Source organism: Marmota marmota, unplaced genomic scaffold (assembly GCF_001458135.2).
Source record: "Marmota marmota marmota unplaced genomic scaffold, marMar, whole genome shotgun sequence".
Lineage (NCBI taxonomy): Eukaryota > Metazoa > Chordata > Mammalia > Rodentia > Sciuridae > Marmota > Marmota marmota.
The window spans coordinates 29843491-29860733 of NW_026000221.1; the positions used below are offsets into that span (position 1 = coordinate 29843491).

Here is a 17243-nt window from a genome sequence, read left to right on the forward strand (position 1 = left end):
GTACTTGACAATTTTATATTATGGATTATTTGGTACTAATAAACTTTCTTAACTGAAAATTTTTACAGCAAATGTTTACTCTTTTTATACCTGATCTGATTAACTCAAAATGAGGTTAAAAGTCATATTTCAGGATGTATTGTCCAGTAGTGACCATTCCCTTTCAACCCAGAGAAGATTCATATTCCGTAGCTATTAGATTAGATCTCTAATTCTGGAAAAACCCTTCAGAAATGCTTGTCGGTTTCAGTCATGGAAGGAGACAGCTTTGGATAGTGAAATCACTCTTTTGCCTGCCCCTTAATGGCTTTTTGCCAGGTGGTTAATATTACCAAACTTTAATGTCCTTATCTTTCAAATAAGAATATTATTTGCTTTATTGTTTTCATAAAAATTAAATACAATTGCATATATAAAGGAACCTCTGCCAAGAATTAGTGGTTGTTCGGGAATTACTGATTGCCTTCCCCTATCCCAGCATGTGTATATCTAAATAGGAAAAAATTTATAATCGCAGCATTAAGCATTGTATATTTATTAACATAAAGGTAACTGCATGTCTAGGGCTGGGGTTGTGGCTCAGCAGTAGAGCACTCACCTAGCACCGTGTGAGGCCCTGGGTTCGATCCTCAGCACTACATAAAAAGTAAAATAAACGTATTCTGTCTAACTACAACTAAAACTAAATATTTTTTAAAAAATAACTGCATATCTAGATGTTTCCCCCTTTTTTAATTCAGTGCTTATGAACACAATTAAAATGTTTCTAAATATTATACTAAATGATGTTTCAATTATTTTATAAATGAATAACCTCTTAAATTGCTCTTGTACCTTTCAATAAACTGGTGCTCTAATGCAGAAGTTAGTTCAAAAGGCTGACATCAGTAATTCTAATGTTGTGCTGTGATTTATGCCTACCTAATTGAATAATTACTTGGTTCTGGCCATCTCTAAATAAAGCTTGCCTGGTTGAATGAACAGCTAGCTAGTCTTGATTCTCCCTCTTTATGAGATCCTGAGCCAATGGTTTAACTTTTCTGGGCCTCAGTATTTTCTTCTATAAAATGGTAAAGGACATTATTTCTTAGGCCCTTTATAGTTCAAACATTATGTCATTTGATATTAGTGAGAAATTAACCTAGTTGTTGCTGATTATTAAATTCTGTTAACTGATTATTTAAAATAGATCAGTAACTAGAGAAGTATGAATAAAACAAGTATATTAAAAAACATTTTAGAAGGATTATTAGTTAGAACATTTACCTTTAGGAGCTAGGAAATTTAGAAGTCACAGAAAATTCATAGAATGTTCTGGGCATCTTGCTTGTGAATATAGCAACTTCATTATGTTCCCCATTTGTCTTTTGAAAAGGGTCGATAATAAAGTTTTTAATCATGAAAATGTATACATTATGAGATAAATGGAGTATTATTATTAGCTGTTTTATCATTCCCAACCTTCTGACAAAAAGTTCACAACCACTCAGTGGAAAAAGAATTTAGCCTGAGCTCATAAAAGGCAACACTGAGCCAGACATAAGGGTCTTTGTTAACATTATGAAGAAAGAAACCTACTTCTTAAAGACAAGATGCTTTCTTTCCTATTCCCATCCCCCACTTCCCTTCATTCCCCTTTGTCTAATCCAATGAACTTCTATGCTTATACCCAAAGAACTTAAAATCATCATACTGCAGTGACAAAGCCACATCTATGTTTTTAGCAGCTCAATTTACAATAGCCAAGTTAAGGAAACAACAATGGAATATTACTCTGCTATAAAGAAGAATGAAATTATGATATTTGTTGGTCAAGTTGAGAGAACTGGAGACTATCATGCTATATGATAAGCCAATAATATAAGCTAATCCCCCCCCCCAAAAAAAAAAAAAACAAAAGGCAAATGTTCTCTGTGATATGTGGATGCTAACCCATAACAAGGAAGGAATGGTAGGGAGGGGAAATAGAAGTTCATCGGATCATAACTTGTCTATATTCACATATGAATACACAACCAATGTAACTCCACATCATGTTCAACCACAAGAATGGGATCAAGACTTATGAAGTGTTTTCCACATAGTAAATACATAAAGAGTACTTACTCATATCCTACTCATCATCATCATCATTTAATCTTTACAAGAAAATATTGAGATACTTGTGTACTTTACAAGTAAAAGAAACTGAAGCTAGAATAGTAAATACCTTGCCTAAGCCCATACTGCAAGCAAATAATAGCTCATATTTGCATTCAGGTCCTTCTGATGCACGTAAGCCCATGCTCTTAAAATATACCATGACCTTTTTGGAAGTAGAATCTTGATAGCATTTTAGAATGTCATACATGGAATCTATACTTCTCATTTTGTGGATGGAAAAACTGAATTAGCCCAGCACCCTAGTTATAAAGCAATCCTGAAAGAAAAATCTTTCCCATTGTCCTTTTTATTACGCCAAGCATGTCTGCATTTCTTGAGAATTCTTTGAAACAGCTTAAATGACACACGTTTTGATTCTCTTCTTCTGCCCAGATATAAAATACTAGATTAATGGCATTTAATTAAGGCTTTGTGTAAAGATTTCATTCTTAAAAATACTAATTTTACTTGGACTGTTATTTTTTACTTTCTCATCCTTGTCAAAATAAGATTTTGAGCCATTATGCTGCCCATTTGCTTACATGTGGATTTTCATGCTTAAATATATTTCTGTTCTTTTCATCTTTAGCCTTATTTTGGATGTAGGATTTTATGAATGGAGACTATTAGTCCCCTTTCCCTACTCTACAGAGTAGATATGAATAAATATGTAAAGCAAAAAAATGGATTTTGTTTTAGTTTGTTTCTTTGTAGAATTCAGATTATGGGTTTGAGTTAGCTAGTAATTTGGTTATAATAGGTTATTTAATAGTAGGCTTAGAAACCTTTGAGAGGAAAAATTCTAATCTCTTTTACTTAAGTGAGCTAATCTTAAAATGATCCCCCAGAATTTCCTTTTAAATTGAGAGTACTCCAAAATAAATAGATAAAATAATACTATTTAAATAGCACTCTGCTCTGTGGAAAAAAAGGAACATTTAAAGTAAACTGATCAGTAGTATAAAAGTACATTTACCACTGAGATATATCCCCAGCCCTTTTTATTTTATTTTGAGACAAGGATCTTCCGTCTTAGCCTCCTAAGTGACTGGGCATGAGCCACCAGACCTACCTAAAAGTTTAAGAATATTCTTAAATTTTCTCTGCTCTTTACCAATATGATAAATGTATGTAGGTGTTCAAACCTGGGGCTGCAAACACTTCCACATTCTGCTTACCAATTCCAAAGTAGTTGGAGGACTCAATGGAGAAGCTTTGTACATTTTATAGCTCCTATGCTCCTGCGTGGTATTGCAGGCCAGGACAATATGAAGAGTTGAACCTACATTCAAGAGAAACAGGATCATTTGTATGCCCACTATGCAGATGGATTTCTTCAGATGTTTTCTTTGTGCATTCTTTTACATTACAGCCAAGGCTGCACTGCTTTAATCCCGACCTAAAGATTGAGGACAAGGGAAGTGGCCAATGCCCGCTTCTCCATTTCCTTCCTTTTTTTTTTTATTTTCTTTTTTCTCCAACCTGGATTGAATCCAGAGTCACTCAATCAATGGGTCACTCAATGAGCCACATCCCCACTTTTTCCTTATACTCTTTATTTTGAGATAGGGTCTTGATAAGTTGCTTAGAGCTTCACTAAGTTCTTGAGACTGGCTTTGAACTTGTGATCCTCCTGCCTCAGCCTCCTGAGCCACTAGGAGCCATTGTAGGCATGGCTTACCACATGGGACATTGTGCCCTGCTCCATTTCCTTGTAGAAGTTCTTACAACCAAGAAACGAACAGTATTCTTCCTAGACACTGACTGATGTTTACCTCAATAGTAGGAAATTTAACCTGTTTAGTTTCCTATTTCCCAACTATCACATTAACTATTAAATGCTTAAATAATGTATAGCTTAACTTTTAAAGATAAATTAAAATATTTTAAAACCCAATCAATAGAAATATTCCCTTTGTTTTTTATGATATATAAATATTATAGAAAAGTATATTGTATCTGTGTATCAATGAATAATCAGTTTTTTTGATAAGGAAAGCTAAAAGAATATTTGAAAGCACATTTGATACTATTTATTGAGTTTTAGATTTAATTATAGGAATCTTTAGAATAATCTAGTCCAGCTTCCTCTCCTCACCTTTCCAGCTTCAGAAACTAAAATAAACAAAGCTATTGCCATGTACAATGTTTAGAGGTTTATACCATCATGTACTTCGGGCTGGAACCAGGCCTCGTTCCACCCCATTAGCACCTAAGCACTACATAGTCTTTTACCTCTATTCACACATAAGTGAAAGCAAAGCCAGAACAGTAAGTAAAACAGGTCATGACTTTGCTTTGTGTAACTCTGAGGGGAAAAAATTCTGAAAGAATCAATATGTTCAGCAAAACAGAAAAGCAGTAGCAGTTAAGTATCTTGGAGACATTATTAAATCTTGACATATTTTGTGATTAAAATGAGAAGAAAAAAAAGTGTTTTTGTTTTTGTTGTTTGGTACTGGCGATTGAACCCAGGGGCATTCAACCACTGAGCCACATCCCCACCCCTTTTTTTTTATATTTTATTTAGAGACAGGGTCTCCCTAATTTGCTTAGGGCCTCATTAAGTTGCTGAGGAAGGCTTTGAACTCATGATCCTCTTGCCTCAGCCTCCCAAGCTGCTGGGATTAGAAGCCTGTGTCACCATACCCAGCTGGAAGAGTTTTTTTTATCATTTGAATCTGAAAAATTATCAGCAGGCTAGTTACAAAGTTTAATATTATATTAACATATATAAACTTATCACAACATGATGACTACAATTAATAATGTATTACATAATGGAAAATTGGTAAAAGAACAGATTTAAATTGTTTGTAACACAAAACATGTTAAGTATGTGAGGTAATGACATGCTAATAAGCTCAATTTAGCCATTCCACAACAGGTACATATTTTAAAACATATTGTACTCCATAAATATATACATTTTCATCAATTAAAAATAAATAATGTTCTTTTTAAAACATATTAAAGCAAATAAACAATAATCTGAGTATTTTCATGCATGCCATCTATTTTAATGCTGATCATTGCTTATTTAAAAATTGTATGTTTTCATAAAAGCATCTAATCTGGTTATTATAAAAATATTTTTATCATATTCAGTGCATTTCTGTGCTCTTCTAAGAAATATAAAATTATATTATTCATATATTCTGGTAGAAGAAGAAATGGATGTTTGGAACTCTTTTTTTCATTTAGTACATGTATTTCCAGCTTTATATTAATGATGAGTCACAAGAAAATGTAGGGGTCTTTTTTTTAATATCTTTATTTTATTTTTTTATTTTTATATGGTGCTGAGGATCGAACCCAGGGCCTCACACGTTAGGCGAGTGCTCTATCGCTGAACCACAATCCTAGCCCAGAAAATGTAGTTTTATATGTGATAACATATCTACTTTGTCTCTTGACAAATGTTACGGGAAAGCTGTTATTTCTACCTATAATCAGGTTTTATTTTAGCCAGAAATGGAGATTTAGAAACTCAAGATAGAAATCTTTCATCCTTAAGTCCTACTTATTGAAAGTTAAGGAAAACTTTGAATTCTGTTTAAAACCTTCTACCATTAATAATCATATGACTTTATTATTTATATCTCATGGATTCTATAGTCATCAACGAGTAAATTTTCCAGATGGAGAAAGGTGACATTTTGACTTATTGCCTTTAAGCTGTCATGCTATATCCTTACTAAAAAAATCATTAATTTATTTTTGTAATTTAACTCAGAATTCCTCATTACAGATCAAAATACAAAAGATTGAATCTCTTTCTTTCTGGTTTTTTTGTTTTTTGCTTTTTGGTTTTTTTTTTTTTTTTTTTTTTTTTTGGTTGTGCTGAGGATCATACCCAGGGCCTCACATATGCATGCAACTATTCTACCACTGAGATGCATCCCCAACCATTTTGACCTCCCTTTCTGAAAACTGTATTAAATAATTTTTTTCATTCAATAGTTCTTGGTTTGAGACAACTAGATTTTTATCTTTAGAAACTATAATTGGATCATGACTGAAGTTTTATACGAAAGTAAATTTCAGGGGCTTAAAAGTAAAACTAATGCCCAAACATACTAGAACAAAAAGAATGGGGGTAGGCTAATAGTCACCACTACTGTGTGGTAGGCCTTTATAAGTTATAAGCAAAACTTAGAAACCATAAAAGAATGTATCAGCAGGGCGCAGTGGCCCATGACAATTGTCCTAGCAACTCAGGAGGCCTAGGCAGCAGGATCACAAGTTTGAGGCCAGTCTTCTCAACTGTGCGAGATACTCAGCACCTTAATGAGACCATGTCTCAAAATTAAAATAAAAAGAGCTAGGATGTCGCTCAGAGATAGAGTGCCCTTGGCTTTGATCTCCAGAACAGAAAGGAGGGGGAGGGGGAGGAAGGGAACATATTAATGCATCACAGACAAAAGCATACTTTTGTTAATATGGGAAGGGCTTCTATGAATTGGCATTTGAAAGGCGAACATTATCATTAATAGAAAAACTAAAATTCACAAAATAGCATTTTCACAGATCAGACTGGCAAAAATTAAAACATGTAATAGTTCAGTTCTTGGTGCAACCTCTCTGCCAATAATTTTCAAACTGTGCTCCAAAATATTGGCCTGTATGGGAGGCCCTACAACTGTTTCAGGGAGTCCACAAGATCAAAACTGTTTTCATAACATCTAAATTATTTTTTGCCTTTTTCACTGTGTTGACATTTATATTGTCAATGGCGGTTAAAACTGCTTTCATTTTAGCACAAATCAAAGAGGTAACACCAGCTATCCAAGTATTCCTTGTATTCTTCTCTCACCTACACTTACACTATTAAAACACAGCAGAAGGAAGAAAATGAGACACATAGTTTTACTAAAGAATGTTTTTGTTGAAATAGCAAACAATAATTTTAATAAATATCAATATTTCATGTATATCTTTTTAATATTCTATGTTGGGTTTTTTGTTTTATTTTTGGTTCTGGAGATTAAACTCAGAGGTACTTTACCACTGAGCTATATTCACAGCCCCCTTTTTTTTTTTAAGTCTTTTTTTTTTTTAATATGTATTTTTCACTTGTGGGTGAACCTTTATATGTGGTGCCGAGAATAGAACCTCGTGCCTCATGTATGCTAGGCAGACACCTTACCACTGAGCCCAAGCTCCAGCCCCCAGCCCTTTTTGCTTTTTATTTTGAGACAGTGTCTCGCTGAGTTGCTGAGTGTCTCACTAAGTAGCTAAGGCTGGCTTTGAATTTGCAGTCCTCCTTCATGAAAGCTCCCTAGTTACTGGGATTCCAGGCATATGCCTCCACACCCAGCAAAACTGTTCTATACATCAAATATGATGGTTGTCAAGGCAAAAAAAAGCACTGGTGTGATTAGATTTGAAATCTCACTGGAATCCTCCATGACCCCCTATCTCTAGAATTCTGCATTCCTATAGAACCAACACCAAGTGGATGATTTCAAGGTCGGCTGCTAGCTCAAGCAGTAGCCATGCCCCCTTGGACCCTGACTGCAGTTGACTTCTCAGTACTTAAGCAGCTGAGCAAGGTGAAATGAACCTTGAGAGAACAACTTCCTAGTCACCCCTGTGTGAGAAGGGTGCTCCCATTGTTGTCTCTGAAATGAGTTTTTGCTTTTTTGCCCTTGAGCCTGCCATGGGTGTGGTGTTGCTTATTTCTGAGATGCCCTGTTTGAATATTATGCTGCCTTGAAATTTTCTGAACCAGATTAATTTGTCCATCACTTTTAATTTCAACCTCACAGAAGTCTCAAGCATGGGCAAAATGTAGACAAGTTCCTTGGCAGGACATAACATGAATGGCTTCTAGTCCAATTCCCAGTTGAGTACTCATTGTCATCTTTACTGTGTACATTCTTAGCATTCTGGTCTTCTGAGCTTCTACCAGAATCATCCAGTGTGTTGTTGTCTGTAAACAGTATTCTAAGTTTTCTTCTACAAACCAGTTACAAGAACTTTTTTTTTTTTTTTTTTTTGGAGAATCTTGCTATTGCTTATGACCTTAATAAACTGCTTAATAAATAATAGCCTCAAACTTGGAATCCTTCTGCCTCAGCCTCCTAAGTTGCTGGGATGACAGGGGTTCACCACCATACCCATCTCCAAAACCTTTTGGATCGCATGGTCAGGTTAGTCATAATAAAGACTCCCACTCTTAGTACTAATTCCTGTGTTAGTCAGCTTTTCATTAATGTGACCATGATATCTGACAAAACAACTTAAAGAAAGAAAAGTTTATTTGGGGCTCACAGTTTCAGAGGTTTTAGTACATGGTTGGCCAACCCCTTTGCTCTGGGCCTAAGGTGACACAGAACATCATGTAGAAGGACATGGTGGAAGAAAACTGTCCTGTTGGTGTCAGTAAAAAGTGGGGGGGAGCTAGAGACAAAGTATAATCCCCAGTGGCACGCCCCCAGTGACCTACTCCTCGAACCATGCCCACATGCCTATAGTTACCACCCAGAAATCCATTCATATAGGTACAGCTCTCATAGCCTGTTTTATCTCTGAACAGTCCTGCATTGCCTAACTCATGAGCTTTTAATGGGACACTTATCAAAACCATAACATTTTTTCATACTATATTTCATTAATTTTGGCTCCCATCTCAATTATCTCCTTCCATCTACTGGTTTCAGAATTGGTTTGCACTTGTTTTTCTAGGACTTTGATATGCATCAAGTTGTTTACTAGGAATCTTCTGATTTTTTTATGTATGCCCAAAGAAATGTAAAGTTTGCTCTTATAACCACCTTCATATTGTCCCAGAGATTCAATATGTTGTATCTCTATCTCCTTTGCATCTAGGAATTTTTAAATTGTTCCTCTGACTTCATTTTATGATCCATTCATTATTTAAAACTGTATTGTTCAATCTCCATGTGTTTATATACTTTCTATTGCTTTTCTTATTGTTGATTTCTAATTTTATTCCATTATGATCTAATAAAAGTCAAGGGATTATACTGATTTTTTTTAAGTATTTGCCAAGACTTGCTTTGTGATCTAAAATATAGATGAGTGGGTTTTAATTAACAGTAGGAAATTTTCATTGGCATTACTGTAGATTCTTCTTTGCAAGTAACCTTTTAAGAAATTATCACTTGTTGCATTTTGGTAGTACCATGAATAATATCCAGAGTTTTCTGAAAAGGCTATTAAGACTACATATTTTCACATTTATCAACCATACTGTAATAAGTGGCAATATACTGTAATAAGTGGCAATATACTGTAATAAGTGGCCTGTGAAAGCAGTGTAAAAATTCAATATCATTTTTTGTTAAGACAGATATTGAAGCCAGGCAATTCCAGTCTTCTCACAAAAGCTATTTGTTTTGGAAAATAGTTATTTTTCATGAAAATATTATTTTACATGCAATATTTTTACATTTGTTATTTTTTACTTAATTTTTAAAACTACAAATAACCATAGATGTAACCCACTTAATGTTCTTTGATTTCCTCGGTTCTTATGGTATCTATAAGTTTGAGACTCATTCTTCTGTGGAGATTAAATAAAAATTTGAATTTTATAAATGATCAAACCAATAATTATCATTTTAGAAATGTATACTACTTTTGCTAATTTATACTCACTTTTAAGGTTACTAATTTATACTCACTTTTGTAAGACTGTATAAAAGATTATATAAATTTATTCATTTTTAGATTTAGACTACCAAAAGATTACAAATAGCCCAGTGTTTGCACATAATAGAAAATTGATTATATTGAAATATATTCATACAATATAATACTGTACTGTAAATCAGGCAGATATAAATTTACCAGTATGAAACCATCTTAGAGATATATTAAATCAAAAATTTATGGTACAAAAAAAATAAAGTACACTATACTATTTGTGCAAAATTATATATGGCATATATATATATATATATATATATATACACCGACTGTCTTTGGAAAGATATGGTACTTAGGAATGAGCATAAAAAGAACTGAATCCAGGTTCCTCCATACTCTCACCTCTAGAGATGTTTGTAGAATAATGTACAGCTCTGTAAAAACACTTATAAAGGGGCTGGGATTGTGGCTCAGCAGTAGAGCGCTTGCCTAGTGTGGGCAGGATCCGGGTTCAATCCTCAGCACCACATAAAAATAAAGGCATTGTGTTGTGTCCATCTACACCAAAAAAATAATAATAATAATTTTTTTAAAAAACACTTATAAAGAAAACCTGTACTTCCTTCATTTACTTTTTTGTTGATTTTTTTTTAAATTTGTGCTTTTTTAGAAGCCAGAGTGCTGAAAACATTTTAGCTCTTTGATTGAAATCCATCTTAAAATAAAGGTACTTAAAAGTATGTATAAAAGATTAGCCTCACATTTACAATAGGATGTATAATAATATGTTACTATTGACATGCTGCTTATTTTTCTTCTGTGGCAGTAGTGACAATTATATAAATAAATCAAAAGCGACTTTTTAAAAATTGATGATTTTAACATTAAAACCTGAAAAGACCTTTTTCCAACCCTGGATAAGCATTTAACCACAGAAAAATTTGCGATTTAGAACAGACAAAGTTCAAATATTAAGTACTAAGGGCCAAGTGATTTGATTTTAATTGAGACACATTTATTATAAAACCATATGTCAACTAATTCTTTCGGTTTTATCCAGATTGATGGAGACTTAGAACAAATAGGAACTTTAATCTGCCATACACACACATTTTATTTTGTGGCTGTTAATGGACTCTTAAAGTTTCTTTTGGCAGATGGAGATGGACAAATGGATCATTTACTTCCAGGCTGTGAAGATCAAAACTGCCAGAGAAGCACAATATACTTACTGAGATCTGGAACAAAACAGGTATATCAGTTTTGTTTTGTTTTGTTTTGTTTAACACAACAGAGTTATGTGTTTAAAAAATAAAAATCTTGGGGCTGCGATTGTGGCTCAGCGGGAGAGAGCACATACAAGGCCCTGGGTTAGATCCTTAGCACCACATAAAAATAAATAAAATAAAGGTATTGTGTCCAACTTCAACTAAAAAAATAAATATTAAAAAAAATCTTCAAAGGTTAGAAAAGACATCTGAAGAATCAGAACAAAGAGAAATACAAAATTAAGTTATTGTTTTCCTCATGTTAAATTTAAATTCATTTTATTCATTTATTGAAGCAGAAAGCACTGCTACAATCATTTCTGATTAAAAAAACCCATTTTGAATCCTATAATTAAATGAACTATTAGCATTTTTATATGCCAGAAGAAATGGTAAAACACTATAATAAAGATATGTTGTAGAAGAATAATAGAATATCGTATCTATTTTCAAAGCTAACCTTGTTTATGTCTGTGGTATCTAGATCTGTTTCATTTTGTCATGCTGACTTTTTACCTATAGCTTGTGAGTAAACGGTTTGAAATCTGAGAATCATATTGGAGAATTAATATGGGAATGATAGTTATGACAACAGAATTAATGAGCTTTATTTTCTTTTGTAGGGTAATAAACAGTAAAAAACCACATTGACTTTTATATCTCTATGAACATCACGTTTTATATTAAAACAAATCATTCACTCAGCATTCTCAAACCATTTAACTATTACACCTTTATATTTTATTACCTTAAAACTTTTTTAGTTTTGAATCAGTTAACATGGTAAGTAACACTTCATCACTGTTTCATAGGTAAAAACAAACCTAGTAATTATAGCATATATTCAAATCACAGATTACTATGAGAATATTTTCAAATTATAAGGTCATTTCTCCTTAGGAAGGAATACGGTACATAGGAAGGAGCATAAAGGTCACAGTTCTTTGTTGGACTATTATGTATACCACATTAAGTGAAAAATCTTAACTACTTTTGGAGCATAATACAATTGTTTTAATGGGAAATACTTCTTATGATAAGTAAAATAATACTTTTTTGCCTGAAGAAAAATGTAAAAACTAATTAAAGCTGCAGACCAATATTTTTTTTTAAATCTCACTTTCTGAAAATATGTCTTTATCATTATTTTTTTTCTTTCTTTTTCCTTGGCAAGTTATACTTTCTTTAGAAAACCTATGACATAACTTGCTAAACCCTTTTCAAGAAGCCGTTTTTAATACACTTTAGCTTGCAACTATAAAAATGAATCACCTGTTTATAAGACCAAAAAGTTCTGTAGGCATGTTTGTCCTGCCGTTTCCAGTCAGCTGTTCCAACTTTGGTTCACATTATCTCCAAGTTATATGGCAACATCCATACTCTCAGCACATTGTGGGCACACCTCTAATTTTAATTGCATGATTTCCACTTTTAGCTTTATATTAGTTTATCAAAAAGTGAATATCTGTGTACTCAGAAGAGAAAGGAATTCTAAACTCTTTTAGAAATCAACCTTTTCTTCTATTATCAATATAAAAATAAAGACATGCAGTAAAAATTTAACTTATATCTATTTTTGTGTCACTTCATTTACTTTTTCTGAGAAGTACCTATCAGTTACAGATAGAGCTTGTCAGACCTGCTGGTGTTTGGAAAGCCTTGTGAGCTGCTTGGCTTGAGGTGATAACTAGTCCTCTTTGTGTAATAAAGCATAGCAGATCAAGGGAGACTCATCATGTTCTAACTTCCTTCCTAAGTTGGGCCTCCTGAAAGTTCACTAGCATTAGATAATGTTATAGTCTGCTTTACTTCTTTAAAATACTCATTGTATTTTAAAGAAGTAAAGTTTTATTTCTGCTTTACACTAATTTTAAATTGGGTAATATGACTATATGCGTATTGATATCCATTTAATCCCAAGGTTCTATGATTTTGTGAAAAAAGCAAAGATGACTACTGATAAATTCTAAGGGAGACAACTTATTCATCAAAAGAAATCATAATACCCTACCATACTATGGAGATGAAAAAGATAAATAAAATATGCTTATCTTCAGAACTTTTTATGGATACTTTTTATGGATCATTTCTTTGGCAAATTGTAATTTTTTTCCCAAGGTAACTATGAAGTCTAATTTTTTTCTCTAAATCTACAGTGGGTTCCAGTCCTACAGGATTTCAACAATAAGGGTACACTCTGGGGCTTTGTACCATTTGTGCACGAAGAACGACCAACTGAAATACCAATTCCAATTACCCTTCATATTGGAGACTACAACATGGATGGCTATCCGGATGCTCTCGCCATACTAAAGAACACATCTGGAAGGTAGGGAAATTAAATTAACTGAGAAATATTTATAAGATACCTTCACTATGGCAATTTATAACTGAACAGCACGTAAATAACATATAGTCTTGTAGGTATAGATCATGATGCTCAGTTCTTATTTTCTTATTTGGTCCCCAAACTTCCCAGCTACTTAAAGTACCTATTCTTTTTCACAGATTCATTTTTTTTTTTAAGAAAAAAAAAATTTTTTTTTTAGCTTTATATTAGTTTATCAAAAAGTGAATATCTGTGTACTAATATGTCTTAAGACAATCTAAATCTAATCTAAAGGAAAAACCTGGTTTTTATTCAATAAAATTTGATTTTTTAAAAGATACCAAAAAATTTACAAATTGCCCATTTATTTATATTTATATATATATATATATATATATATATATATGGAGANACATACACACACACACACACACACACACACACACACACACATATATATATACATATAATACTTTTTTTTTCTTTTTGAGAGAGAGAGAGAGAATTTTTTAATATTTATTTTTTAGTTTTCGGTGGACGCAACATCTTTATTTTATTTTTATGTGGTGCTGAGATTCGAACCCAGCACCCCGCATATGCCAGGAGAGTGCGCTACCACTTGAGTCACATCCCCAGCCCACCCAATTATATTTTGAAACTGAATACCATGGTAGTCAAGAGCAGATTAACTACCATGGTTTCAGTATCAGTCCAACTACTTACTATCTGTGTAACCTTGGACAGATTACTTAAACTCCTCAACTGTAAAATTCTACTTCTGGTACAACTGAGGTAAAAGAAAAGTAAACAAATCATTTAGTAGGATACTCTGCACATAGTAATATTATTTTGCAATAGGTGTTACCTATTGTTTCTTTTTTTTTTTTTTTTCTTTTTAGTTGTCAGTGGACCTTTTATTTATTTATATGTGGTACTTCAAATCCAGGCAAGCCCTCTACCATGAGCTATAACCCCAGCCCACCTTATTGTTTGTTATTTGGCAATGGCATTGAAAATTCCAGTATGATTATTGATATTATACTTTACTCTTTTATTTATCTTATAATAAGTTGTGTTCCCTGGCTCTTTTTGTTTCGTGCCTCCCATCATTTATCTCTTTATAGTTTGTTCTGAGCATTAATTAATTTGATGACTGCAGAATTAGTATTAACTCAGCTCCACATTCACTACCAAGCTCCTGTTGTAATACAGTGCTCCAGGGAAAAAAAAATCACATTTTTTATTGCTTTCAACACCAGATAACATTGTCTAGAAATCCAGTTTTTAAAGAAACATATATTATTAATAAATATCCCTGAAATTTGTATAGATTATGAGGAATAGAAAAGATATGGTATATATTAGAACTCTTTCTTACATGAATTTGCTTTAATCAAAAAATAGTTTATAATTTTTGACTGATTTCAAGACTGCTGTATTGCTGATAATTAGTGCTGGGTTGATGTTTCTAATTTGAAGTGTTGCTATCTAGAGAAGTCTATCTCCTTTTACAGATTTTGAAAATCAGGTAGAGAGCAACTATGTAAATGAAAATAAAACCTATAACCTCTGTAAAAAGACTATAACAGAAATTTGAAACCATGTTTAACTTGGTTTTTTGGTTTTTATTACTTTAAGAAGATGGATTTCTATTTGTTTGGATTTCTATTTGTTTTCACTTTAATCTAAAGGCCTAATATGTCTTAAGACAACCTTTAAAATAATGTTACGTTTAAAAGATCTTTACTAATGACAGTTTATGGAAGAAACAAGCATGGTCAGAGATCCCCTGTTTTTCCTCTATTTCACCACAAACCAAAAGCTCTGGTTTCTTTCACCCTAGCTGTCCCATTGCTGCTCAGTTGCCTTTGCTTACCATTGTATTCTATGCATAGTCATGTTGTTATTCTCTGAGCATATATTTTAAGAATATGACTTCTGATTTATTTTACTATTCCATTACACCTTCATCAGATACAACCAGGATGTTAGTATATTTAAGAAGTGTTATTGATATTAATAAATTGTCATTCAGTGGATAAAATTGTACAGCAAACTTTATCTTCTAGTAGGCTTTATTGGATAGCCAAACCTAGAAGCATCTTTAAAAAAAAAAAAAATCTTACCAGCAAAGAAGCAGTCTGATTATATCTAAAACCTCTTAAACATCAAGTAAATAAATGGCCAAATACAGCATATTACCTATTATTTAGTGCTGGGAAGAAAACAACTATAATTTTAATGTGATTTTATTATGTATAAGTTTTATAGGGTAGTATTATCTTTATATTAAAATATGAAAATAGACAAATCAGAAAACTGCTAATAGTACCCGGTAATAACTTGTAGTCAGGACTCTAAAGTTTCAAAGTCCAAATCCTTTACCTTCCTTTGTAAGAAAAAATTTTTTAAGGAAGGGAAAGCTGGATAAGCAAAAAGAACACATTTTTTTTTTTTTGCAGAGATTACAAATGACAGTGTGGACGACTAGTTACTCTGACAAAAGGAAAGGAGCAGCTGAAAGACAAAATACAGAAGTTCTGTGAGCCTTGTAAAGGACAAAGCAAACATCTCTCCCTATATGACATAGCAGCAGTTCCTCATTGAAACTGCTTTTTAGCCCAGGAGATTATTTGCAAGCATGTAGACTTTCGTGTTATTTATTCAGAAACCAGAGGTTATATTTGAATATATTAGTGAGACACATTCAGGCCATTATATAAGAAGATGGAAAATGATCAGAATTAAACTGAGATTTTTTTATTGATTTTTTTAAAAAAAAAATAAATGACAGTGGAATGCATTACAATTCTTATTACACTTATATAGCACAATATTTCATATCTCTGGTTCTTTATAAAATAAGTTGACACCAATTCTTGTCTTCATACATGTACTTTGGATAATGATGTCTATCACATTTCACCATCTTTGCTGATCCCCTGCCTCCTCCCTTTCCTTCCCACCTCTCTGCCCTATCTAGAATTCATCTATTCCTCCCATGCTCCCCCTCCCTACCCCACTATGAGTCAGCTTCCTTAGATCAGAGAAAACATTCAGCATTTGTTTTTTGGGATTGGCTGACTTCACTTAGCATTATCTTGTCCAGCGCCATCCATTTACCTGCAAATGCCATGATTTTATTCTCTTTTATTGCTGAGTAAAATTCCATTGTGTATATATGCCACATTTTTTTATGCATTCATCCACGGAAGGGCATCTTTGTTGGCTCCACAGTTTAGCAATTGTGTATTGTTGCTGCTATAAACATGGCTGTGTCCCTGCAGTATGCTGTTTTTGAGCTTTTTGGGTATAGATCGAGGAGAGGGATAGCTGGGTCAAATGGTGGTTCCATTCCCAGCTTTCCAAGGAATCTCCATACTGCTTTCCATATTGGCTGCACCAATTTCCATATTGGCTGCACCACCAGCAATGTATGTGTGTACTTTTCCCCCATATCCTCTCCAACACTTATTGTTGTTTGTCTTCATAATAGCTACCATTCTGACTGAAGTGAAATGGAATCTTAGAGTAGTTTTGATTTTCATTTCTCTAATTGTTAGAGATGATGAACAGTTTTTCATATATTTGTTTTTTGATTGTATATCCTCTTCTGAGAAATGTCTGTTCAGTTCCTGGGCCCATTTGTGAGTGGGTTATTTAATTTTTTGGTGCTTAGCTTTTTCAGTTATTTTCTATACCCTAGAGATTAGTAGTGCTCTATCTGATGTGTGAGGAGTAAAAGTTTGCTCCCAGGATGGAGACTCTGTTCACTTCACAGATTGTTTCTTTTGCTGAAGAGAAACATTTTAGTTTGATTCCATCCAATTTATTGATTCTTGGTTTTAAATCTTGCACAATATGAGTCTTATTAAGGAAGTTGGGGC

At 33.1% G+C, this 17243-nt stretch overlaps 1 protein-coding gene across 3 annotated transcripts in view; it reads left to right on the top strand.

The window, feature by feature from the left end:
* Positions 1-17243, top strand: part of Itfg1 (integrin alpha FG-GAP repeat containing 1) — a 220638-nt gene that overhangs the window by 93075 nt on the left and 110320 nt on the right. For all 3 annotated transcript variants that reach the window (XR_007343503.1, XM_015488770.2, XM_015488769.2), the window contains exons 8-9: positions 10917-11011; positions 13184-13356. Coding sequence is in view for 2 of the 3 variants with exons in the window: in XM_015488770.2 (XP_015344256.1) it covers positions 10917-11011; positions 13184-13356 (268 nt within the window). In the remaining variant the exon portion in view is untranslated. The remainder of the gene's footprint in view (positions 1-10916; positions 11012-13183; positions 13357-17243) is intronic.